The sequence below is a fragment of the Scleropages formosus genome, chromosome 16 (assembly GCF_900964775.1).
Source record: "Scleropages formosus chromosome 16, fSclFor1.1, whole genome shotgun sequence".
NCBI classification, from domain to species: Eukaryota; Metazoa; Chordata; class Actinopteri; order Osteoglossiformes; family Osteoglossidae; genus Scleropages; species Scleropages formosus.
Window position 1 is genome coordinate 17,214,159 of NC_041821.1, and position 27,210 is coordinate 17,241,368.

The window sequence follows — 27,210 nt, forward strand, 5'->3', positions numbered from 1 at the left end:
AGCAAAGATGCGAGAACACACACAAGTTCACTGAAACTGTTTTATTTTTCATAAAGGTGCACACATTTTTGTAGGATGCCTTTACCAGCAAAGTATTCCTTTACTGCTAACTAATGGTTAAACACAGTGATGTTTGCTCTGCAAATTACTCACTAATAGCTTGTCCACATCAGGGTCGTGGTGGTCTGGAGCCTATCCCAGAGGCACAGGGCACATGGGTAGTCAAGGGTATATTCCTGATGGGATGCCAGTCCATCACAGGGTAGCAAGTCACGCACCCACTCACTTATACTAAGGCCAATTCAGAGATACACTGAATACTGTGTAGTATTTAGCTAAAAACTTTTCGGCAAAGGTGACTTACAGTACTACGTACACTGCAGCACAGTACCTCCAGTCATTCACTGATCTTTACACCAGAGCAACACACACACATATACAGTGGACAGTTTAGAATCACTGATTCACCTGAAACACACGACTTTGACGGGTGGGAGGAAACTGGAGCACTCACAAAAACACAAGGAGAACATTGAAATGCCGCACAGACTGAGCAAGACTGAAAGCTAATCCAAACACTAGAAATAGTCAGTCAGTCAGACAAACAAACAAACAAACGGAAACTGTGCATGTCTTCCAAAATTCATAAGTTCTGCCTGTCCAGAGGTATATTGTAACACGTTGAATTTACTCCTTTCCTTGTATTTAAGTACATTTCTGGTGCTAAACTTTTTACTTTTAATCAGGTAAGCATATATATAAAAGTATTTTTCCTCCCACACATTTCTGTCACCCTCTTTTTGTTACTTAGGCATTTTTGCATTTTGTGTTCTAACATTCCCCAGCCTTAAAACCACTGGTATCTTATACAATGAACCCAACAGCAAAACCTCCCTACATTCGAGTGTTTTCTGTGAGTTTCATTTGCCATCATTTATTCTTGAACATACTAGCACTTATTGTTGAATATTATCCTACACTGACAACCGGTACATGTTTTTGAATAAATACTTTTTCTGATATTTATTTACTTAGCAGAGATTTTCCTCCAAAGCCATGTACATCTCAGGGAAAAGTGCAAGAAGAGTATTACTTTGTAGTATAGAAAAAAAAGTGTATTACTTTGTATTATACCCAAAAAGAGTGTTACTTTGTATTATAGACAAGAACTGTATTAATTTGTATTACAGACAAAAAGTGTATTACTTGTATTATACACAAGAAGTGTACATTAACAGAAGGAGAGATTTAATTTGGATTCAGACACGTTTTTCTAGTTCAGTACAGTCCATTTTGTCACATAGAACCGAATAGAGCACTTTACATTACAGGAACAGCAGCATATTGATGTTCAAAAGAAAGAAAAAAACTTGAGTAATTATGTTTCTGAAAACTATTAACGCTCCTGTTTGTGGCCGCTCCACCCACCTACTGTAGCTCATCCCGTTATATGAAGGATGCGTGTAAATGTGAAACAGCGACACCTATGGGTGAGTCTCTTTTTCACATATACAGTTGGGTTTGTCTTCATAGCGATCTTCCGAACAAAGAAAGTGACAGAGCGCGGACTCTTGAACCTTATTCTCCAACACACCGTTACTTTTGCGCGCTTAGCTCTACCTGTGGAAGCGGATCCTCGCAGGGCGACGCCCTTTTCGAGCAGCGGACCGCGGCGATCTGCAGGGCTGCGGGCGGCTGCTTCCTTTCCCGCACAGTCACCGGTTCTGGGTGGTGGATGGAGAAACTGACGTGTCCGGATCGAGGTCCAGCAGCAAAACAGCCTCAGTAGAAAAAAAAGAAAGCGGTGACATAATAGTACTGTCCAGTCGTGGTGCAGTCGGAGGGCCCCGCCCTAGTGAGAGGCGGCTCGGCTCGGCTCGTCTCGGGACGGGGAGGGACGGGGAAGGACAGGGCGGGACGGCCCGCGAGCGCACATCACTGCTGCTTTGTGCTCCGCTGCCTTCCGTTTAACGGGCGTCGCTTTTCTTCCTGCGCGCTGACAAGTTATTTAACGGCTCCAGAGGGTGCGTTGCTGTGGTGAGTGATTCGGTCCAGTGTAAAAGTGGTTGTGAACAACTTGTGTTGCAAAAAGAACACGGCGGTAGCAGATTCTAGTAATACACGTATAATCATGCTTCTGTGTCTTAACTGTTTTTTTTTTTTTCCGTGCGTCTCGTGTCAAACGTAGACGTAGTTTGTTTTAGTAGTAGTTTCGGATCTCCGTAGTAGTTTTGAAGACGGCATATTGATTTATGGCCCTTTTTAACAGGTACGATGATTGCGGTCTAGACTAGTTTTTGTTTAGCAGTGAAACAGACATAATATGAAATTTACATTTACAATTATTTATTCATTTAGCCAGACGCTTTCCTTCTTCAAGCGACTACATCTCAGAGAAAAAAAACAAAGAATTTGTGCATTTTTACTAATGTTATTGTGAAACATGCAGTGGAATATAATCTTTTTGCGCTGCGGTGGTTGAAACTGCTAAATCACGATGCGACGTCTTCCTGGGGTGGATGTAAGCGGTGCTTTCGCTGCCCTCTCACCTCTACAATAACACGGAAAGAATAACACACCTAATGCTCACAGCGCCCTTTTATACATTCCGTGCAACCGACCCGTCAGGCCAATCAAATTCACTTATTCATTAGGTAAGAAAGTGATTGGTTCCCGGATGAAAATTACGTCACCGGGAATTAATTAAACCACCAAAAGAAAAGGTACGTTTATGGATGAGAGTAATACCACGACCACACTGTGATGTGGAGAATGAACACAAGTGTATCTGCCAGAGTGAACGGTCTATTGGAACACGGAGCTGCAAGAGGACACAGGCTGGATAGGTAAATTGAGGTATCCTTTCCAAACTTTACTAAAAGCAGTAAGTATTTGAAGCACACCAAACACAACCGACCGCCAAAAGAGAATAAATCCATTCCTTTTCAGCAACATAAACTTATACATTTAAAAAAAATAATCAAAGGCTAGAGCCATCTTCTCATTAAAAGTGATAGATTCAGTACTGAAATGTAAAATCCAAAATCTCACTTTCATTCAACGGAATATAGAATCGGACATGCAAACATTTAACAAATAATCGTATGAAAACATCAAGCAGGATCCTAAAAATCTGTCATAGTCTCAAAGATGTCACATCGTTTAAAATCTGTCCACATCATTCCATGACAGAAATTTTGTGAAATATGTGTACACTGTTACATGTCTGTATTTTTTTTTATTGGTTTTATGAACAGCGCAGGGTCATAACAGCATAAAGAGAGACAGTACACTGAGAAAAAGCAAATATTTCCACATACATAGAGCTCGGTCACAAGGTTACAATTTATCCCAGCTCTTGGCTTTTGAAGCCCAATTTTTAATTTGCTGAACAATAAATCGGTATAATAAATTTATCTAAAGTGTTTCCAAAGAAACATTTAAAAGTTCGGTGTCACACGAGTGTAGTGGAAGTGCAGCAATATACTGTTGCCTGCTGGATATAAGGAAAACATGATTCATTTCCAGGAATTACTGCCTACAGACGTACCATTACTTGTCTCATTAAGTGTTTGACAGTCTTTAAATAGTTTTTCACCTTAAATGCTGACTGCCTGCCTCATAGTAAACTTTCTGACAACTGGCAACAAGGAAGCCATCAATGCATTTAATAAACGTATGTCTGCACCTGCTTAAGTTTGCAGTAAAAAATGTAATAATAGAAGCATATCTCTATTTGCTGCATAATTTCTGTAAAAGTCTCAGATACAGCAATAATGGACTTAAAAACAATGCACCAAGTGCAATCGCTCTGTGAAGCTGCCTGCTCCTGCTCCCCCTCCCTCCACAATACCATTTAAAATTCTCTTCTATATGAGTGTGCTTTGGCAGTAAGTAGAAATGAAGACCATTTTCTGCTCTGCAGCAGAGAAATTTTAGCAAAACTGAATGATGAAGAAAATGCAATAAAAACAAACAAAAAACAATGAAATATCCGTATCATCAAAACCTCATAATTCAGGTGCGTGTAACGTCACATACTAGCATGTGAATATATATGTGTGTATGTATATATATTATGAATATAGGTTGCCAAACGAAAGACCTAACCCTTTGGCACCACCTGGGTAAGGTGTACTGTTCTAATATGACTGTTAGCTAAATGAAATACTGATTCGGAAGGGAAGTACAGCTGTTTTTGTTCGTTAGAGGAAAAATGCGTTAGTAATGTGCAGGAATGTGTTTGTTGGTGGGAAAGGCATGTGGAAATGGACTGTTTCCATAACAGAGTCGCTGATTCAGGTTGGCCTGGACCACCAGTGTGTCTAGCCTCTAATGCTTATTGATTCACTGTGCCAGGCCCAAATGGTTTACATACGTAATACTCCTGCGTTTACTTTTAATTTCAATGAAGCCATTGATATTATTTCCCCTAACTTGATTTTAATCAGACTTTCTAGAAAATTTTGGTGACAAAAGACTACTTAAAGCAGGTATTGGGTGAGAGCGTTTACCTTCACCTAAAAATAACTGGTTTAAGTCAAAGGAGAAATCTTGCTGAAGTGCTTTTGACCTGTTATTAAACCTGTGAAATTTGTGTACATGTTCCTGGTTTTATTATTGCAGATAATAAAAGAGTGGCTGAAATGATTAAAAGGAAATACAATTTGTGTGCCCCATTTTTATAGTAGAAATCGAAGCAGCTGGGTTTCCCCATTGTATACATACAGTTGTAGACGTATACTGCAGTTTCACAAAGGTTTTTGGTTAATAATGATGCATTTTAGAGGGAACTGGCCTTTACGTTATTGTCTTGTGTGGTGTTCGCTTTGGCACGAATTCAAAACATATCTAAATGTTAAAAAGTTCAAAGCAGATTAACTTCCTGCAAATTGCACAATAATGCAGACGTGTTACTTTAGTTTATTAAACACAAGTGAAATATAATCATTTAACTTAAAAATAAATTGCTTAAGTAAAATCACACAATTCTTTAATGCATGTAACTTTAAAACAATATAGACTATTACACATTAGAAAACAATCTCTGTTTCCTTTCTTCCAGCCGGTTGACTGACGGAAGACTGCAGGTAATTTTTGGTTGATTTTTTTTTTTGTTCTACTTATAACTGTGCAAGTGATTGTAATTCAGGTCATTTTGTTTGTCCGAGGTAACATAAGGATGTCATATAAGATGTCAATATGGAGGTTTTGGCTCCAATATTTATTTCACTGTTTTTGATGTGTAAAAATGATAAAGCAGGTCAATATTTTTTGGCACATTAAGAAAATATATTCTTAGTGTTGATTTGGGAATAATTAGATGTATTAATTATTAATTATGCATCCCACCACTCAATTGATCAACCATTTGTGAACTTAGGAATCAAGTTGTTATTGTGGTAGGAACTGGTGGTTAACCTATCGTCATTGTCTTCCTCTGAAAATGTTGTATACCCACTGGCCACTTTATTAGGTATGCCTCCCTAATTGCATAAATTTTTCAGTCTCTCATTTGTTTGGAAATCTCTCATTCTCTCTCATACCAAAGGCACTCTATTGGGTTGAGATCTGGGGACTTTGGCAGGCCACTGCAATAAACTGCAGTTACATTTATTTGTTTAGCAGATGCTTTCTTCCAAAGTCACATACAGGGATTAGTATTTAAATGAACTAAAACATTACACTACACTACATTAAACACTCTGCAGTGTCACCCTTCTATACACCAGAACAATGAAATGCACACACACACTGCTGGCAATTTTGGGTCACCAGTTCACCTGAAATGTCTTTGGATTGGAGGAATGAGAAAATGTACCTAGTAAAGTGGCCGATGAGTTTTCATGCTCTATGTGTTAATGCAAGAGGTTCGATTCTACGGTATTGTAGGTTTTTCTGCATCGCTCTTCGTACTGAAGCCTGCAAATTGTTTTAAACAACGTGTAGAGTAGTGTTCTGTCAGATATGTTTGTATCACTGCTAGGATGTATCAGTTTGGTGGGATCTCATCACGGATCCATAGAGACAGACTAAAGGCGGAGGGGTTGGGAACCAAAGAGCAGGCGGTGAAGTTTGTCAACCAAGATTTTGAGTTCCTGCGGCAGCAGTGCGTTGAGAGTGGACGTCTCTTTGAGGACCCATGCTTCCCAGCTGAACCCCACTCCTTGGGTTTCAAAGAACTGGCCCCCCATTCCTCCAAAACTCGGGGAGTGAAATGGATGCGACCCACGGTAAGATGTGACATCACACAAATATTACAAAAGACAGACATTATCCTATAACCATTTATAACTACTTGGTTGTTTGGCAGAATTCAAAAGCTTATAATTAATAATTATACAGTTTGTAATAACCATTATAATAACTGTGTAAGATTACTGTGAAACAGTAACACAACTGAATTTAACTTGTACAGTGGTATTTAGCTTTCAGTGTGTAACCAGATGTACAATAAGTGGATCCAAGCGGTGGAGTTTATTTACAAGATGTGAGGTAAAAGTACAGACAAACAATGATGAGTATCTAGGTCTGTGACATTATCCTGGAAAATGCAATTTTAAATTACACATACATAGCACCAACAAATCTGGCCTAAACGTTAATTTATTTCCCTTCCACTGATGCAAGATAAAAAAATTTACCTTAAAATGAGATGTTAGAGCCTGGCATGGATGGTGTTTATCTTTACAAAGCTCCTACGCTGTGAGTATTTCGTATCTGTAATGATCAAGTCAAATTTTGTTTGTACACTGTGTGCTAAGGTGAATCTTATGTCGCATAAATCACAGTACTGTTTCATTCAGAAGGGCTTGAAAACACATTTATAAATGAGGAAAACATTTATTTTTAACTCAGTTTAAGATTTTTTACTGAAATTTGGTTTTCCACTTATCAGAGAAATGTATTGTTTATTTTTTGCTAAAATAGCCCAGGGCTACAATTGTTCCAAGTTGATTCCATGAACAAAATAATACTGTGTTCCTCTGGTGTGGTGCAACCAATTAATTATTGTCTATTTAAATTTATTTTGGACATGACTTAAACGAAAGTGATCCATATGATGTGTAGTTTTTTTCGTTGTTTTTTCAGCAGATGTTTAAGGTTTTAATTATTGTTTGAGGTGATGCTTATGATTCCACTTACATCAAGGTGAGTGACACACCTCTGTGACATAGCAGGGTGTGTCAGAAAATTCTGGTCAAAGAAAATTAAGTGCAGGACTTGTGTTTTGGTAACATGCAGTTCAGTAGTGCTCTTGGAATATACCTTTTCAACTGACAGGTTGAGGTGTTTCCTTGTTCCCGCAGGAGCTGGTGCAGGATCCTCAGTTCATCTTGGAGGGGGCTACAAGGACAGATATTTGCCAGGGAGCTCTGGGTGAGTTTTTTGCCTTCTTCCTCATTTTAATACACATTCCCACTGTGTAGGAAAGGAAACTCAGAATATCGATGTTTTCTTTATGCACTGTAGGTCACTGCTTAGTTTTAGCATGTAATACGGAAATTCGGAATGCAATAAGGAAAGCCTTACCATTTAATACTAATTTTGTTAGAGTTTGTGATCATGAACATGAAATTTCTACCCTAAAATTGAAATAGCAAGCTCACACTTAAATACTGTAAGAACAAAAATTTCAAGTACAAAATACATGCCATGGTGATGATGAGTTCCACAATACAATTACAGCAATTAAAGAGAATGAACTGAGAAAATAAAAAGCAGCATTTCAAAAAAATGATTAAAAGAACAACGGAATCTGCCCATTATTAATAAATGCATTGCAGAGTAGCTGGGGGTGCGGTGGGTTGGACCAGGTCCTCCTCTCTGGTGGGTCTGGGGTTCGAGTCCTGCTTGGGGTGCCTTGCGGTGGACTGGCGTCCTGTCCTGGGTGTGTCCCTTACGCCCTGAGTTGCCGGGTAGTATCCGGTTCCCCGCGACCCCGTATGGGACAAGCGGTTCTGAAAGTGTGTGTGCGCATTGCAGAGTTGTGGCAGTTTGGCAATGTAAACTCTGTGGGTAGGATACCAGGCCTTCATTGACATTTTTTTTTTTTTTTTACATTTATTCATTTAGCAGATGCTTTTCTCAAAAGTGAGAGCACACACACAAATTTAGGGTCCCTAATTAAACTTTGAAACACATGTCTTGGACTGGGAGGAAATCGGAACACACACTTTCTGAACCGCTTGTCCCAAGAGGGGTTGCAGTGAACTGGAGCCTAACCCGGCAACACAGGGTGCAAGGCCGGAGGGGGAGGGGACATACCCAGGACGGGACGCCAGTCCGCCGCAAGGCACCCCAAGCGGACTCGAACCCCAGACCCACCAGAGAGCAGGACCCGGTCCAACCCACTGCACCACCGCACCCCTGGAAATCAGAACACCTATATATTTTATTTTTTCAGGCTGCATTTTTTTGCTGGCAAATATACCTTTTGCATCTGACATGAGATTTTAGGACTGACACAGTGGTGCAAACAGCTGTGGTTGTGGCTCACGGTCTGTGGGCTGTAAGTTTAGTTGTTCTTTCACAGCCCAAAGTTGTGCTTCAAGGGAGCTGGTGAATCTAAATTGCCTGTATAGTGTAACTGAAGGGGGTTGCGGTGGCTCAGTGGGTTTGGCCAAGGCCTCTTCTCCTGTAGGTCTGAGGTTCGAGTCCCTCTTGGGGTGCCTTGTGATGGACTGGCATCCCATTCTGGGTGTGTTCCGCCCTGTGTTGCCGAGTTAGGCTCCGGTTTGCCGTGACCCCACTCGGGACTAGGGGTTTCAGACTGTGTGTGTGTGTGTGTGTGTGTGTGTGTGTGTGTGAGAGAATAAATGCCCTGAGATCCCCTGACATCCTTTCCAAGGTATACCCTGCCTTGTGCCCTATACTTCTGGATAAATACCAATCGATAAAAACAGGTTATATGTTTTATATTTTTCTCCCTGGCTGTCTCTGTGTCTTTGACTAAATTGACAGTTTAGTGCAACCAATAATCCAGTTCATATGCTATTGTATTCATATCTATACTACTGTAAAGCAGTGACTTTTAATCTGCTGTGATTTATTTCATCCTAATGTCATTAAAGTGACACTGTGACATAATGGGTAATGCTGGTGCCTTGCAGCTCCTGGACTGTGGTTTCAGAAATGGTTTTGAATCTCGCTCCATCTGTGTTATGCCCTTTCTAAGAGCTCCCTTGCTGGAGCTAGACAGAAACTCTAGTCACATGTCACACAATTATGAATTTAATATCTCAAACTACTTTCCATTTCTCACAGAATTTCTTTACCCTTCAACCCCTTAAATCAAAGTAGTATTCGGGGCATCGAAAAGAGCATGCTGCGTTCTTTCCAGTGGTTGCATGTTGAGCGAGAGGAAAAGTAATGGGTGTGGCTTGGTGTTTTGTGTAACAGAAATGATTCACAAAGTGGAAATATTCCTCTGCTTCAAAGTAACAGCTTCAGAGAAACTTTGGGTTGTGTGTTGAAAGATAGGGCCTTAGGCCAATTTGGCTTAATGTTACTTAGGCAGTTTTGTGACAGATGTATTTGGACCTGCAGATGCTCTCTTCAGGGTTTTGAGGGGGTATTAGCATTGTCTTCAAAATATTTACATTTACATTTATTTATTTATCATACACTTTTGTCCAAAGCGACTTCCAATGAACTCTATGTAGCATTATGAGCCCACACACCTTATTCACCAAGGTGACTTACACTGCTAGATACACTACTTACACTGAGTCACTCATCCATACAGGATGAGTGGGATTTTTATTTACAGGATATTATACAGGCTGGGTCTTTTCCTCTACCTTCCTTTGTTGTGACATTTTTGATAAACTGTGTTTCAAGTGTTAGTCTCAATTTTTAATAATCCATGCAAGGATTCAATTTCAGGACACTTTTCACGGACCATGATAATTGGCAGTACATGGGGTGCTGCGGGATGCTATCGTACAGGTCCTGAGCTGTGCCCAGTGTGATATTGCTCCTTTCTTCAAGAAGAGAAGCCTATACTTCTATGAGGGATGAAGGAGCTGAAAATCAGCTCTGCACTCTGTACACCAGAACCTTTATAGGTTCAATGATGATTAGATCTGAGAACTGGAAAGCAAAGAATGTATTCAGTCGTATGTATGGCAGTATTATTGTCCTGGAATAGGGGGGCATGATGAGAGAGCAGTATTTGTATCATAGGTTGCACTTGGTTCTGTAAAATGGCCTCACATTCCTTGGCCATTGTACAAATATGCAGAGCAATCATCAGATCGAATGACTCCCATGAGATGGCTGCCCATACTATTGCACACCCTGTCACACACCATGCCATGTATAACAAGTACCAACAGATGTGAGTTGAATGCATTTTTAGCTTTATCCTAACTTAAACCCATCTGGATGTATAAAGGTGGCACATCAAGCCTGCATTTGTAAATGTGATTAAATTCCTTCGAAGTTAAAGTCCTTTTTCATGCACTGAGTCAGTTTTGATAGTCATTGGTTGGATAGCAATGTACAATTAATAATATATTATACATTTTTTTTTCTGTACACAGCTATATGGCAAGTTCATATACAGTACTGTGCAAAAGTTTTAGGCACTTTGTTGGGGGAAAAAATCTGTAAAGTGAGAATGCTTCCAAAAATATTCCTCTTAATTAATAAACTTCCTACAAAGCTTAGTAATCATCCATTGTCAACAACGGATCGCGGCAGGCTTGGCTGGGTCCCACTCTGGTGGGTCTGGGCTTCGAGTCCTGCTTGGGGTGCCTTGCGGCGGACTGGCATCCCGTCCTGGATGTGTCTCCTCCCCCTTTGGCCTTGCGCCCTGTGTTGCTGGGTTAGGCTCCGGTTCGCTGCGACCCCGTATGGGACAAGCGGTTCCGAAAATGTGTGTGTGTGTGTGTGTGCACCTTCTTTCTTTAATGACATACAAAACCCTTACTGTAATACTGTAACTTTTTGCAAAATGAATGCTCGGAAATCTAAAATATGCTCTTTCCCATCGACACTAATGCAGAAGACATTAAATAACCATCTAAAACAAATATTTTTATGAAACATTTAAGTGTCTAAGACTTTTGCACAGTACTGTAGAACTCGCGGACAAGTGCAATTTTCAGTATGGTTAATATATCGATCATAAAGTGTTTTATTCACATTTACATTTCATTCACTTAGCCGAAGGTTTTTTCCAAAGTGACTTACAGTGAATGCTCACACACACAGCGGGCAGTTTTAGAATCACCAATTCACTTGACACGAATGCCTTTGGACTGTGGGAGGAAACTGGAGCGCCCAGAGGAAATCCGCACAGCCTTTAACAAATAAATTCATTACTTACATTCAGATTTACACATTTACAGAACTTAAAATAAGGCTCCCATGTTGTCTGAAAACAGTAACAAATCAGACATTACATTTTAAGACATTCGCAAATATTAAGCAAGGATATATAGCCTATGCTAAATGAGTTACAAATGTTCTATAAATTATTTCAAGTGAATTTGAAGGGTACGTGAATATTATAGCAGGGAAATTAGCTGAACCGAGGAACCTTCAGATAACAATATAATAGCACTAACTTCTCCTTGTGAACAGTTTTCTGTCTTCGTGGGTTTACAGTTTTTGCCAGTTCTTTCTTTGGTCCCAAAGTGAAACCAAAATAAACAAAGCAGCAAAATCAAGGAATATAAGGTTGCGCATATGACAACACAATTTTTGTATTTCATGCATTCTTGAACTGGGATGAGAAAATAGTAAGTTCTAGTCCTGGTTAAAAATAAGAGATGAGAGCATCAGGAGAGTGAACAACCCTGAAAAGTAGATCACAGAAAGAGAATTTGGTTCCCAGACTTGTCAAAGTTTTTGTTACACCCCAACTATCCTTCACCAGTCACTATTTCAGCACAAGTTTCATACACACCTTGAGTCAGCCCTGCTCCCTGAAACAACCTAGTGGGTCACAATGATTAAAAAGCAAGTTACTAGTTCTTAATGTTCAATAGATATTATATAATATTTATATTTCTATTCAAAAGGTCTTAAAGCTCATTTTATCAGGCTGCTTTAATGTTGTTCTTAAAATATTGTCTTTGGTTCGCAGAAGATTTCTGTGGTTGATTCTCTCTGTAACCCTTTTTGCCTTCCTAGAGATGTTCTAGCAGTGTCGTCTTGTCCCTTTTCCCAGGTGACTGCTGGCTTCTTGCTGCCATTGCTTCCCTCACTCTCAACGAGAATGTGCTGCACAGGGTGGTCCCCCATGGCCAGTCCTTCAAAGACAATTATGCTGGAATCTTTCACTTCCAAGTAGGAAGACCTCTATGAATTTAAATGCATGAAGTTGTGTGTGTGGTGTCACGTAAATGTTGTAACTGTAGCTGTAAATGCTGAAGGTGGTGCCTTTCTTAAAGTTCTGGCAGTTTGGCGAGTGGGTGGATGTGGTCATCGATGACCGGCTGCCAGTGAAGGATGGCGAGCTCATGTTTGTCCACTCCGCGGAGGGCACTGAGTTCTGGAGTGCCTTGATGGAGAAGGCCTATGCCAAGTGAGCATAAAAATGTTGTTCTTCTACATCTTTTTTTTCACGTGACCGAATTTCCACGTATCCCCTCTTTATTTTAATGTTTACATTAACTTTTATTCATTTTGCATATGCTTTTCTCCAAAGTGACATACATCTCAGATCATGTGCATACACATGTGTTACAGCATATGCATTTGCAGGAAGAAAGTGCAGGGAACAAGGTCTTAGTCAATCTGAATTATAGACCAGTATGTCTTTTTTAACCCCAGGATAAATGGCTCCTATGAGGCCTTGTCTGGGGGCAGCACCACTGAAGGATTTGAGGACTTCACGGGTGGAGTGTCTGAGATGTATGAGTTGCGCAATGCGCCCAGGGACCTGTACAGGATCATCGCCAAAGCTCTTGAGAGGGGCTCTTTGCTGGGCTGCTCTATAGATGTAAGTGACCTTTTCTTTTCTTAAATGAAACTGGAGAACACTGGAAAAGTCAAGGAAATTTCAAGTACGCCACTGTAAATGAGCAGTCGTTACCTTTGTATTTCTAGTGGCTAGTTGACTTTCCTTTACTGACATAATTACACAATGTTACTTGACTACTTTTTCATTGCAGATCACCAGTGCCTTTGACATGGAAGCTGTGACTTTCAAGAAGCTGGTTAAAGGTCATGCATATTCTGTTACTGGGCTGAACCAAGTGAGTAAAGCAGTGTCACCTGTCATCAGTTGCAATCACATTCTATATAATACAGAATTCAGTGTTATAATTGGGTTAATGCTTTCTTAACTCAGAAAAGCACTACTGAAGTTCTTAAAACAGTTCATGCTTCTTTTGGGGTTTTTTTTTGTCCAACAAAGATATCTTGCACACTACAGTTCATCTGCAGGACAATGGACACCAGAACACAGATTTTTGGGAACAGTTGAAAGTGGCCGAAAAATATTTTTTACTTTTAGAAAAAAATGTAAATCAGTGAAAAAAGGAAAAAAGATTAAAGCCGCTCTGCCTCACTTACCATGAACACTTGTGCAAGTCTGGCTCGCAGCGGTTCGGAGCCTATCCTGAAAATAATGGGCGCAAAGCTGGGGAAAACACCCTGGATGGGACACCAGTCCACCACAGGGTAAAAATGAGACTAAATTAAAAAAAGTGCAGAAATAGCAGTAAAGGCAACAAAAAATGTATAGATAACATACAAATGTATAAACACACATACATACAGTATGTGTCCATTGTATTTTTCTGTGAGACGTACGTCCCTTTGGAGAAAAGTGTCTACTAAATAAATAAATGTAATCTATCTGCATAAATATTTGTAAAACGTACCTTCAAAAGAGCCATGTCCGTAGACCTATCACAGCCTACATTGTGTATCAGCCATCATTTCAAAACTGAGACTGTCAAAACACACATCACAAAATAAGGAGGAGGAAAACTGAGGTAATTTAATTTTTTTATTTGACTTGCATTGTTTTTTCAGGGACATATGTGCATATTTATTTACATTTTCATAGAATAAAGCAGTGTATAGGCCTACATGTATTTATGTATATATTTACATTTACATTTATATTTACATTTGTTTACTTAGCAGACACTTTTATCCAGAGCCACTTACATTGGATACTATGTAGTGTTATGAGCCCACACACCTTATTCACCGTGGTGACTTACACTGCTAGATACACTACTTACACTGGCTCACTCATCCATGCATCAGTGGAACAAACACACTCTGTTACTCACACACTATATTTATGTGTAAATACAAGAATACAAAACATCAGGAGCAACGAATTTTTGGAGCAATGGAACTCTGCCTCTCCAAATAGCCAATTGTTCCAAGGATAGACTATACTTTGGAAGTTTAGTCCCTTGTGTGTGCATATTGAAATATTGTTTGCAATTAGTCCAATACGATATTTCTGTAATGACAATTACATTAACTAAGAAAAAATGATACTACCCTTGATGAACTGCATTGCATCAGTAATTGCATTTAACATTTATTCATTTAGCTAATGCTTTTTCGCTAAACAACTTACAATATTAGGCTACTTACTTGCTTAATAGAGCTGGATAGTTTCAGTGGAGCAACCTAGGGTAAGTACCTTGCTGAAGGTTGGAATTAAACCAGCAATCTTTGGGTCTAAAGGCAACAGCCCTAACTGTTATACTACCAGCTGACCCTTGATTACTGCACTCTTGTTATTACATAGTGTGCCTGCAGCCACTTTCAGAGACATGGAATTACCTTTCTACATATGAATAGCTTAAATTTCTACATAACAAAAGAAGAATGATAATATTGCCCTGCTTTTTTCTTGAACCAAGAAATAAGTGAATTTGAGAATCATTTGAGAATTTTAAATATGTCATATAATGACAAGGAATATTCTTCTGTGTGATAGGTAAATTACCGGGGCCGGATGGAAAAACTGATTCGTATCAGGAACCCCTGGGGACAGGTGGAATGGACTGGTGCCTGGAGTGACAAGTACGGACTAGATGTGCAAAACTTTTCTCTGATTCTGTGCTATGTTTTGCAGAGTCAAGGCCATGGTCACCAATTTTTCTCACAGTGTTTTCTCTGTGCTCTATATAGCTCCTCTGAGTGGAACAGCATAGAACCATCTGAAAGAGAGAAAATGTGTTGTCGCAGAGAAGATGGAGAGTTCTGGTAAGTGTTCGTTTCAGAATGGCAGTAATGTTGTATTAATCTTTCCCGTCTTATTGTGAACTGTTTTTTAAATCTTGCACACTGCCTACACTTTTTATTTCGAAACAATCTTCACTGTTTGGCCAGTTGCGAGGGAAAGGTGGCCACATGAGCAGGACGAAGACAAAGGACAGCAGGTTACCAAACAAGAAAATAGCCTAACCTCATTAAATAAAACAAACCATGAAAATGGAGAAACAGAACAAGCACAAAGTAAGAAAAACCCAAAAAACCCCTGGGAAAATACCCCTTCCAGAGCATATCAAGTTCATTCTTGGGAACCCTCCTGTCTTCCTGTCCCCAAGATCACTCTGTGATTCCTCAGATCAGCTTTTCATACATCTGAACACTTTTAATAGGAAAATTTTAACTTAACTTAATCAAAGATAGTCTTGTAAGGCCCTTCTCTCTTTTACAGGTTGTACTGTTTCTCTTGGCAGGATGTCTTTCTCTGACTTTCTACGACAGTTCTCCCGTCTTGAAATCTGCAACCTGACGGCTGACACACTCAGCAAGAATACAACGAGCTTCTGGAATACAGTGAAATTTGACGGCACTTGGAGGAGAGGCAGCACAGCAGGAGGTTGCCGGAATCACCCCAGTGAGGAAATGCGCACTTTATGCAAACTGATTTACAAAGCTTATAGTTTTGCAGTGGGGTAACTTTATTGAGCAGTGTAGAATCAGGTTATTGCTCAAGTGTGCACTGGCTGGTCTGCCTCTGTTACGACTGCAATGTCTTAATCTACCGGAACTGCAGAACTGGTACCGCACACTACTAATTGCACCACTTTCCACAAATCAAAACTTGAGTGATTGATTCTTACGGTATACTGCACTTGAGTTTCTGACAAAAAGCACATTTTATGCTGTTTCCGTCAAAATAGTCATTGTATGATGTTATTCTGGGGGTGCGGTGGAGCAGTAGGTTGGACCACGGTCCTGCTTTCCGGGGGGTCTGGGGTTCGAGTCCCGCTTGGGGTGCCTTGCGATGGACTGGTGTCCTGTCCTGGGTGTGTCCCCTCCCCCTCTGACCTTCTGCCCTGTGTTACCGGGTAGGTTCCGGTTCCCTGCAACCCCGTATGGGACAAGCGGTTCTGAAAGTGTGTGTGTGTGTGATGTTATTCTGTTTCCTTGCGTGTAAGTCTTATTCTTTATTCAGGGTAGTCTCATTTATGCTTGAATTATTAGCAAGTAACACTGACCCATTACTAATTTTTCTTGACACAGGTCTACATACACTCATACTTCACTTTATTAAGCTATACTTAACTAGGACCGAGTAGTGTTGTGCATCCAGAACAGAACAAGAACAAGGTAGTGGAGACATTCCACAGGGTTCTTGGTCAATGCTAGCTTCAGAAATTCACTGTTGTTTGCGGATTTTTTGCTGGCATATCCTGTCAACATCATGTTCCACCCCATCCCAAAGATGTTGTCTTGGTTTAAGAGCTGGTCACTTTTCAGGCCATTGAGGTAAAGTTAAGGGACTTTCATGTTTATGGAACCTTCCGGAGATGTTTTCTTTGTGATACTGGGTTATTATCTTGCTGGAAGAATCCATCTGAGTGAGGATAGACTGGCCATGAAGGGAAGTAGCTTGTTGGCGACAGGTTTGGTTCTCTGTGGCGTTCAAATGATAGTACTAAAAAACTTGATTTGAGCCCAGAAAACATTCCCCATGCTATTATACCACCACTACCCACATACTGTATTGACACCAAACAAGATGGGTCTATGGATTCTTTTTTCATACCAGTTTTTCATCTTGCCCTAGTCATGATACAGCAGAAGTTCATTCCAGTTTGGGTGACTGCATGTTCACTGGAACCTCAGTCTTGTTCTGAGCTCACTGGAGATGAGCCTGGCATGATCTTCTGCTGCTGTAGCACGAAGTTGCTTAGATCACAACTCTTGCTCATTTGATAAGCAACTGAACTTCTTGGACCTGTCTGCGTGCTCTCCATAGTTGTTTACAAACATGTGACTGTGAGGGGTCAACTCTGTGTGTAAGCAACCAGGTGTCCCTCGTAATGTAGCCAGGAAGTGTACACACAATTCAGCAACGAAGTAGTTTGTACAGATAACCCTGAGAGAAAAGAGTTCAATACAGGTTGATAGATCTACATTAACAATAAAGCACTTGTGACCTTTTTTGAATCGCTTATTTATATTTTGCTGCTCCCTTTACTTTCGAAATCATTTGTATTTTTGGGTTTAGTTGTTTTACACCCTTCAGTATGGAATAAAATTGCATGTATTTTTGTCAAAAAAACTGTAATTATTGTAACCTCCTGCCCAACAGACACCTTCTGGATCAATCCCCAGTTCAAAATCACACTGCTAGAAGAAGATGATGATCCAGAAGATAACGATGTGGCCTGCAGCTTCTTGGTGGCACTCATGCAGAAGGATCGGCGACGGTACCGGAAGCAAGGCCAGGACATGCACACAATTGGCTTTGCAATCTATGAGGTGAGACTGTTGCAGATGCACTGAGCATTGTAGGTATGTTTTTATAAAGTATCCTTCTCAGTGTGAGACAGCACTGAACAGGAGAGCACGTAGTGCTTGGACAAAGGTGGCAGTAAAAGCTGCAAAGACAAAATAAAAGAACAAAGGATGTAGTCTGATAATATTTTGTAATAACCGATGTGGGAGTTGAGGAAAGGATGATAACTCCAAGGTGAAGGTACTGAGAGAAAGAGGAACTTCTCAGGGTCCAAGTATCACTTCTCTCCACCCCTCCTGGGTACTCTAGTGTAAAATAATAGTCCTGTGTGGAGAGCCTTTTTAATTAAGAAGCTCAATTTGATCAGCCAGAGCAGAAGTAGAGGCAGCACAGATAGAAACCATGGGTATGTAAACCCAAAGTAACAGAGTAGTAACGGGTTGCAGTGAAATGTCAAGTGCAACATGGCTTGGCTGGGTGTGCTAGTGAATGCAATTTCTAGTGAAATTTTTGAGCATGAATGTCGCTTGATACAGGTAATAGGACCAAATGTTGTCAAGTTTGTTCTTACCGCTAATGTTTTTAAAGTCAAGGGCTTTCGTATTTATTGTGACTCACTAGTAGCATAATTGCCATATGGTACCGTACAATGTTTAATTGGATAAAAATTTTAATTCAAGGTGTTACATGTTCTTGTTTAATTTTATTTTCTCCGTTTGTTTTGTTTTCACAGGTTCCGGAAGAGGTATGTGCCAATTCTATGAATTTTACATCTAGTGGGAGTAGGTAACTGTTTCTCAAGATAGGATGCTTTATTTTGAAATATCTTTCAGGACACTGTATTTTTTTTTTTCTGAGATGTACAGTATGTTGCTTTAGAAAAGTGTCTGCTAAATGAATAAATGTAAATGCAATATACATGTAAATTTGCATTTTTCCATTCAGTTCTTAAAAACCCATCAATATTACAGTGGATGAGCACTCTGCTCACATGTACTATACCTTGTATCTAAGAGAAAAAAATGTGGAAAATGTGAAAAATATGGGCATGCCTTTACGAAGAGCTGTCCATTACTGTAAATTCCTCATTAGTTGACAGCTGTAAGACAGCATACAGAGTGGCTGTCCAGGACAGTTGAGCTGAAGAAGTACAGGTGCTGTAGAGGTTCTACTGGACCAGATATAACGTTGTCACCATGCTACCGTTTTCCTAAAGTTTAAAGGCTGCCAGGGATTGCACCTGAAGAAGGACTTCTTCCTGAAGCATTCCTCATGTGCCCGCTCAGAGACGTTCATCAACCTGCGGGAGGTGAGCGCCCGCCTGCATCTCCCACCGGGGGAGTACTTAGTGGTGCCATCCACCTTTGAACCCAACAAGGAGGCAGATTTCGTCCTGCGCGTCTTCACGGAGAAAATGGCCGAGTCACAGTGAGTTCATTTATATTTACATTTACATTTATTCATTTAGCAGACGCTTTTCTCCAAAGCGACATACATCTCAGCAAAAATACAATTTGTACATTACATTAAGGGAAAGAGACATGGCTGCAGACTTGTGACTCTTAAGTTAACCTAGTTTGTTACCTTCCACTTGATGCACCGATGTTCATCGCTCGAGTAGGGTGCATAAAACGCAGTATAGATGAATCCTGATAGCCTTCTTACAATTTTTTTTTAAGTAAGGTACCCAAACATTTACATAGAATGCAGGAGTAGAAGCTGTGTAAAGACTTATCTGGTGATGCTCATGAAGTTCCGGTGCATGAACATTTACACCATACATGAGCTGGACAGATCTTGGGCGAAGTGAGTCCAGAAAAGGTGAGTTTTCAGACCCTTCTTGAATGTAGACAGAGTTTCTGAAGTTCTGAGTGCGAGGGGAAGGTCATTCCAGCACAACGGAGCCAGAACGAGAACCTCCGTGCTTTACTTTTCATGTGTGGGACCACCAAACGAGCAGAAGTAGATGAGCGAAGGCGTCTGGCTGGGGTGTAGCGGTTGTCTTTGTCATATGTAGAAGATTATCTTTTCCATTTCTGAAAATGTATGTTTTGCGAAGGCAGAAAACATCTTGTCTGTTTAGTGGTGCTGTGGAAAATAATGGGATATTAATCCAAACATAAAATGTTTCAATTCAAGTAGAGTAAGGATTAGTGTATTATTAAAGAGGTGCAGCAAATGTTAAAGTGGCTGAGGAAGCGCATTTGTGATGAACTACAGATTGTTAATAACGTAGTGTAGTGTTAATTAGTAAAGTATATGTCAGCACAGCGATATGTTAAAAATAAATGTAAATGTTACCTGCAGCCAAATGCAAATATTGTGTGCTATGTAATTGGTCTTTTCAGGGAGAGCAAGTTCTGTAGTGATTAGAACCACAGACTTTGGATTTGAATTTCCCAGGTTTGAATCCTACCTCTCCACTTAGCCCGAGATGCTCAAAAGAGAAAATTGGACCAGGTGTATGAATAGGTGAATTTTAAGAAGTTTAATATTTTAAGTCACTTGGAGAAAAGCATTAAATAAATGAATAAATGTAAAAGGTAACATGGAACCATCTAAGAGGCAATGACAAATATAATAATCAAGCTGTTTCAGTTTTAGCAACTGTTTGAAAAGTAGCAATAAATATTTTTCTTTTATTTTTCTCAGGGAACTTGATGATGAAGTGGTTGCAAATATTGAAGATGAGGTAAAGAAACAAATAAATGTGGCAGTAATGTCCCTTTTGACAATAGTCGGTCATGTCTCTGCAGAAAATCTTGTTTTTTCCATGAAACAGGAACTGTCGGAAGGTGACATTGACAGCTCTTTCAGGAGAATGTTTGCTCAGTTGTCTGGAGAGGTGAGGCATTTTGTAATTTCAGCAGGTGTTTCTTAGCTATTTTCTAATATTCAGAGACTGATTATCTAAAACATGCTGAAGTAAAAGCCCTGACACTGGTATAATTAAAGACAGACTTTCAGCTATTAACATGAGTCAGAATGTATCTGGTCAAAAAACTACTGATATACCCAGGTACGTTGACAGATTATGCTTTTTGATGCTTTAAACCAATGGCAATATTAGCAGCTTTAGTTTATAGTTTTGACTCTTAAGAAATGTATATCTTATAAGTAAATTGCTATCTTATATTCCAGTTAAATTCAATTTCACTAGTAAGAATTATCAGATTATAAAGACCAAAGTCTGAATTGAATTGAAGCTTTATTGTCATTGCGCTGCTGCGCAATACAACAAAATTATAGGTGTAGTGCTGTGCAATAAAACGGAATTATTGTTAGCTAACTAGCTAGTTCTGTGTGGTCAAAATCCAGGATAGCTTTACAGGCAGTCCCGGAGTTATGAACGTCCGACTTACATACATCCTGTACTTATGAACCACCCCCTTTCTGACCGGAAGTTAATTTTTTTTGTCACCCTTTACTAACAATCAAATGAAAACTTCATAATTAAGCCTGTTATCTAAAAAATTCAAGTTACTGTATACACAATGGTCCGTAATAATACACGGGTTCTACTTTGCAAAGCACATCGAAACATTGCTCGTCTACAGCTGTTTGTTGGCTCATCATGCCTGGTACAGGGATCGGAATTTGGCGCAAGCAAGAAGGGTCCATGTAGCCATCCTGTTTGGTGTCAACAGTACAGACAGGTGGTTGGCAGTATGATGGTGTGGAGAATGTCTTGCTAGCACACAATACGCAAGGTGTGTCTGAACATAGTTGGTGACCAAGTTCAATTAAAATTGGATGTAACCTTCCTCCAACAGTTTATCCAGACTTGGCTGGACACTTCTAGCATGATAATGAACCATGTCACAAAGCATACATTATCACTGAATGGTTCTGGGAACATGACAGCAATGTTTAATTGCTTCAGCCGCCTGCACAGTCCCCTGATCGCAACCTTATCGACCACCTTTGAGATGAGGTGGAAAGTGCTGTTCGCAGCAAGACTGCGCAGCTGTCCAGTTTGCAGCAGCTGTGCAATGCAATCATTTCCACATGGTACAGCATTCCTGGACACCAGAATCCCGCCCAGATGAGTTTATGCTGTTCCGAACGTGGAAGGAGGCACAACACACTACTAGATAGGTGTACCTAATATACTAGCAAATTAGTGTATGCAAATAATTTTACTATAGTTAATAAAGTATTATATACAAATAAAGTGATGCTCTTTAACTTGAGGCATTTCATGCTTAGAAGTTAATTTATTTAGAGAAAGTTAACATTGTATCCCAAATAACATGTAGATAGATATCCTACCTTTAAAATACCATACCTTTAAAGTATTTTAGGTTTCCTTTACCAACCCAGTTATGTATTATGTAATATTACTTGAAAAAATATTTTGCCTTCAATGGTTTGTGGTTTGACACTTCTGTAGTTGATTGTAAAAATGTTCTTCTTGTTGTACAGTGTTGATTCTTATTAAAATTGTACTTCAGGACATGGAGATATCGGTTCATGAGCTCCGGACAATCCTCAATAGAGTGATATCCAAACGTAAGTGCTGCTCAGCTATATACACACTGAATTATACTTTTGCTGAGTGTTGAAAGGGTAATGTACAAAATTTTTTAATTAGACAGTTTTCATACAAAGCCTATACAACACAATGAGAAGGTGGCTGAAAAACTCTGATCTACAGTGTTCACTAGCGGCCAACAGTTTTGTCGGCAGCCTCACTATGGCAATAGTAGCGACTATAAAATAACATTTCTGAAATGTTGATATTTTGAAGTAATTTATTTTATTGGAAAGGTGACACTAAGCTTCTGCAGCTTTCAGTATGTATTAGGTAACTGGACTTTATCTCAATCAGACAATGACCTGAAGACAGATGGCTTCAGTTTGGAATCGTGCAGAGGGATGATCAGTCTCATGGATGTATCTTTTCAGTCTTTTCATGAGGAAATTGAGGGTATGATGGTTCTGCAAGTGGTAGCATGGTCTCACAGCTCCAATAGTATAAATTCAAATGTAGTCCTTACTTCTTAATTTTTTCTCAATTAATAGAAATTATGAATTTTTTAACCTATGTATCTATCCATCCGATGTTTGCATTGGTTACCCCTGGGTTACAGAGTGTCTTCCATATGGCAGAAAAATATATGACAACACATTGCCTTTAATGTGTACGTGTGTGTATGTATGAATACCATGTGTGTATCTCATCCAGTGTCCCATTGATTATGCCATGTACACAGGTGAATTTTCATTCATCTGTGTACATTGCAAGCTCAAACAGGCTGAACACACACAGAAAAAAAGACTCTCCTTCACATGTTCTCATACAGAAAGATGGTAGTGCCCGTCTTGGCCTAGTGGAGTTTCAGATATTGTGGAATAAAATCCGAAAGTGGCTGGTAAGTATCTTGTATTCATAATCTCATTTGCATTAGATAACGGCATGCAGGAATTATCTGAAGGATAAGTCATAGGGAAGAGCTTATAAATAGCTTAAGCTTAAAACCTTAAGCTTGCTTCAGGAAGCATGAGATAGTTATGGTTCCCAGAACACTATATGCCATGGGAAAGCATTTCGGTTTTTAAAAGGTGATGGTTCTCCACAGTTCCCTAACTTTTTTTTTTATATTGCAGGGGGTCTTCAGAGAGTTTGACCTTGATAAATCGGGATCCATGAGCTCCTACGAGATGCGTCTTGCTCTCGGTTCAGCAGGTATTACTGCAGCCGTTCTTGCTAAAGCATAATTTGTAACAGAAAACAGAAAATCAGCACTGAGTTAACCTCTTTCTTTTTGTATCATTTACAGTGCAGTACTTTCTTTTCTTTTTTATCACTGTTTAGTCACATTTAAATATGAAAATGTATTTATTTTTTGTTTTAAAAGCCATATTTCTCATTCTGAAAAAAGGTTAAATAACTGTTTGAGTTGTATAGGAAGTTACTTTGTTCTGTGTGCTTTTATGCTTATATAGAAAGTGTCTTTACACTAAGAAGACACAGAGCAGCATGAATGACATCTAGGTTATATATGTGATAATTTTACATACGTATTCTCTCTCGCCTGCAGGATTCAAGCTGAACAACAAATTGAACCAAGTTCTTGTGGCTAGATATGCAGAGAATGATTCCATTGACTTTGACAACTTTGTGTGTTGCCTCGTGAAACTGGAATCAATGTTCAGTATGTGATTTTTTTTGTGTTTATTTTTGGAATTCCATATGGTCTGGCTTCTTGTGTTACAGACATTTAACATACAAATTTTCAAAGATGCAAACATTTTCCACATTATTTATTCTAATTGTCTTCATTCAACACACTTCAGCAACATTCACTGCTACTTTTGTGTGTTTAAGGGATGAAACTTTAAATCGGTGTTTAATAAGAGTTTGTAGAAGTAATGCATTTAAAAAAAAAAATCATTTGAAGTTAGTTTTAATTTACCGTGAAATAAAATGTTAAAATTAAAGATTATAGTATTTTTATATATTATACTTTTATCTTTCACAGAACCCAAATGATAATTAAATCAAGGGACATCTGCATTTTTAACCTTTTAATTGTATAGACAATAGGGAAGGTTGAAAGTTGCCATAAGCTGATGAGCATTGCACATGCTTGTGGGAGGAATTGGTCAGTATTGCTAAATTTTAATTTAAAATGTTGGTAATTTGTCTTACAAAGTAATCTTTTTTATTATAGCTTTATCTGAAGTTTTTACTGAGCTTAACCAAGGCATAAATTGAGGGTTGTCTGTATTATTTAGCTTTTATTGATTGTGACATAGTGGTAAAAGTGATTTTCATTTAAAGACAAATTGTTAAAAACAAGCTTACAGTTGAAATTGTGTTCATAAGTTAAGGAGCCAGAGTAAATGTGTTTGCATTTAAGAAATAACTTTTTTATTGCATAAAACTGGAGCAAAAAAGCTTCCAGTTTACATCTGAATTTGCATCTGTTTCCAGTGCTTGTTTCCTCATAATGAGGTTTTCCTGGTTTTTCTTAATGGTAATTTTTTTTTTACTTGTTTAATAGGGTATTTCAAGGAACTGGAAAAAGATGGAAATGGTATGGCAGAAATGAATATATCAGAGGTAACTGCATTTTTATTTGAACTAGATTTGTTTCACAGATTTTCTTTTCCCTGTTTCTGAAATTTTAATATTTGTGTTTTTGTAAATTTCAGTGGTTATATTTGACCATGTGTGGATGAAGAGAAGACGTATTTGGTGGACTGACATAAGTAATACTCGACTGAAGTATCCTTCTGACCCCCTTTAAACTCATGCTGTACTTCTGCATGTTCAATACAACCTTGCCTTGAGTTAACCCAGTGTTAAATGTTTAGGAGATGAGTTTTTAACCACTTCTGCTCTGCTAAATGCTTAAAAACTAATTTTTAAATGCAAAATTACAAACTTGCCAAAGAAGTCATATATAAGTTGTATAACTTTAAAGTGGAATTAAATTCATGTAGGCTAATTTACATTTGTCATCCATAAAGTTAGTTTGCATACATGATATCCAACAGCTTATTATAAATGCTAGAACTTGTAGTTTTCACTTACTCATGTACATGTAGCAGCATTTTGAGGATTCTTTTTCTCATATACAAGTGGTAGATGCCATCAGAACAGTGCATTTTATGTCAGGATACTTCACATGAGAGGGTGCTTTACATGAAACTGTTAAACGCACTACAAATATTAAAAATTTCTAATGCACAAATGATGCTGTCTTATTTCGTTTTTTTGACAACGTTATGAGATCACTCCAGTTTGTTTTGTTATTTAAAATGTACAGCTAAATTTTCCTCCAGCTATTTATTTCAGCAGTTATTTATTACTTGGGTGCTCAGTTGATAGTGCAAGATTTGCTGATGTGAAAATACAGTAGTAAAACCAATACTCATAATGGCCTCAGTTTAAGTGGGATGTGGTGTGATAAATGAAAATTTGCTAAAACCCAGTCCAGCTGACTGTGTGTTGTTAGGCTCAAAGTGGGCAAATAGAATATTTGATGACCCCCCTGAAATGGGCCACAGTACAAACAGGTACGACAAGGGGGCAAAGAACATGATGGCAGAATCCTAAGATGTCTGGAATAAGTTACTTCTGGTGTTTGTTCTGTGAAACTCAAGATAAGTTTCAAAGAATTCTTTGTCCAATCAGTTTCTCATGTTGATTAACTAAAACTGTAGAAGTGGGTCTGAATGTGTGAGTACATATTCTCAAGGGTGATGCCTTGAATTAATTTTTCAAAGCAGCACTTTTGCACAAGAAATTAAAATAAGTTGGACCTGTGACCTTCTGCTTACAAGTCCATGTTAACTGTTTTCTAAAAATTTCTGGTTGAGCAGCACAAACAGAACCTGAAATTTTCATCCAACTGATAGTGACCAATAAAGCCCCATACAGAATAAGAGCATGGGACAATCATTACTCGTCTCACTTCAATTGAGTAGGTGACCACATCACAGCTCTGTTACAATATCTACATGCCTTCCTGTAGGGTTTCAAGTTGACTTTAAAATCCTTGCGTTTACCTATAAAGCTGCGTCTACATGGCTTGGAACCTCTGTACCTATTTGATCAGTTTGTTCCCTACCTTACAATCTTTGTCAGGTCTTTTTCACATTGCTCAAGCTCACCTACCCTCTATAGGAATCCTAGAACCCTAAACTGTGGCATTCCCTCCCCAAGAATGATGTGGGATTCTCCTAATTCACTCTAGGATTCACCTGGGATTATCCCTCTGGATGCTTTTGATTTGGAGATGCAGACTAATGTGTTCAAAATTGTCCAAACAGTATATTTGGATACTCGCTTTTGTCGATCCCCTTTCACGCTCATCATGCATTTTACCATCAACTTCCCTTTTTTACTTTTTTGTCTTCTTCTGTTGTTCATTTATTGTTGTGATTGCCTAAATCCTGACATTTATAGTACATTTCTTCGCTCAACAGTTATAACCCAAATATTGTTTTTCTTTGCTGTAAAGGGCTCTGTGAAACTGCTGTTAAAGCTGCTACTGAGAATAAAGATTATTATTTTAATTATTATTGTTTCTTCAACAGTGATTACACCTCACGTCTGATGCTTTTTGAGTGTTTGAGCAGTAACAAGTCGAACAGCGCGTGTTTATGGAACGCATCGGTCAAACGTCAGCATGGTAACATCTCAGTTTTACAGGCCCAGCCTGAACAATGGGGACACCACTGAATTTTTTTTAGTACTGTTTAGAGCGCATATACACCTGTTTCAAGGCTCCTCCTTGGAACAATTTGGAGGAGCAAGGAGCCCCATCACAGGGGACCTTTGCTGCTCCTCATTTAGACAGAACATTGGAACCGACACCATGAAGACGTAGACGATTATGGTGTACAAAACCCAGGAGGAGGAACTTCCAGATCACAGCCCTTGGAAGAAACAGAAAATACTGTCATTACTGTGTATTTGCTGTGCAGCATCCCCTCAAGCTTTCACTCTTTACCCTGCAGATAACAGCTAAATAACACGTTGTCTTGATTTGGTTAGGTTTTATGACGTA

General features: G+C 39.1%; 1 protein-coding gene across 4 annotated transcripts; it reads left to right on the forward strand.

The window, feature by feature from the left end:
* The first annotated feature begins 1,419 nt into the window (after positions 1-1,419).
* On the forward strand, positions 1,420-25,381 carry LOC108933741 (calpain-1 catalytic subunit-like). Of its 4 annotated transcripts, none has more exons than XM_018751001.2 (23): positions 1,420-2,037; positions 5,066-5,090; positions 5,987-6,233; positions 7,311-7,380; positions 12,182-12,300; positions 12,405-12,538; positions 12,787-12,955; positions 13,128-13,211; positions 14,927-15,012; positions 15,121-15,195; positions 15,675-15,835; positions 17,540-17,709; positions 18,420-18,431; positions 18,903-19,114; positions 20,339-20,378; positions 20,469-20,531; positions 22,141-22,198; positions 22,518-22,582; positions 22,993-23,061; positions 23,297-23,375; positions 23,731-23,844; positions 24,697-24,755; positions 24,848-25,381. In XM_018751001.2, exons 3-23 carry the CDS (start codon positions 5,988-5,990, stop codon positions 24,872-24,874), a joined length of 2,112 nt encoding a protein of 703 aa, XP_018606517.2. In that variant the 5' UTR covers positions 1,420-2,037; positions 5,066-5,090; position 5,987; the 3' UTR covers positions 24,875-25,381. The 4 variants fall into 4 exon arrangements, with proteins under 4 accessions (XP_018606517.2, XP_018606518.2, XP_018606520.2 ...); XM_018751002.2 differs by having other exon boundaries at positions 1,420-2,024; XM_018751004.2 differs by lacking the exon at positions 1,420-2,037 and adding an exon at positions 4,470-4,493.
* Positions 25,382-27,210: the final 1,829 nt, after the last annotated feature.

Bases quoted from the DNA above. Each gene is read 5' to 3' on its own strand.
- LOC108933741 (XM_018751001.2), top strand. From the start codon at position 5,988: ATGTATCAGTTTGGTGGGATCTCATCACGGATCCATAGAGACAGACTA. The intron at 6,234-7,310 runs GTAAGATGTGAC...TTGTTCCCGCAG, and splicing joins TGAAATGGATGCGACCCACG to GAGCTGGTGCAGGATCCTCA. The intron at 12,539-12,786 runs GTGAGCATAAAA...TTTTAACCCCAG, and splicing joins ATGGAGAAGGCCTATGCCAA to GATAAATGGCTCCTATGAGG.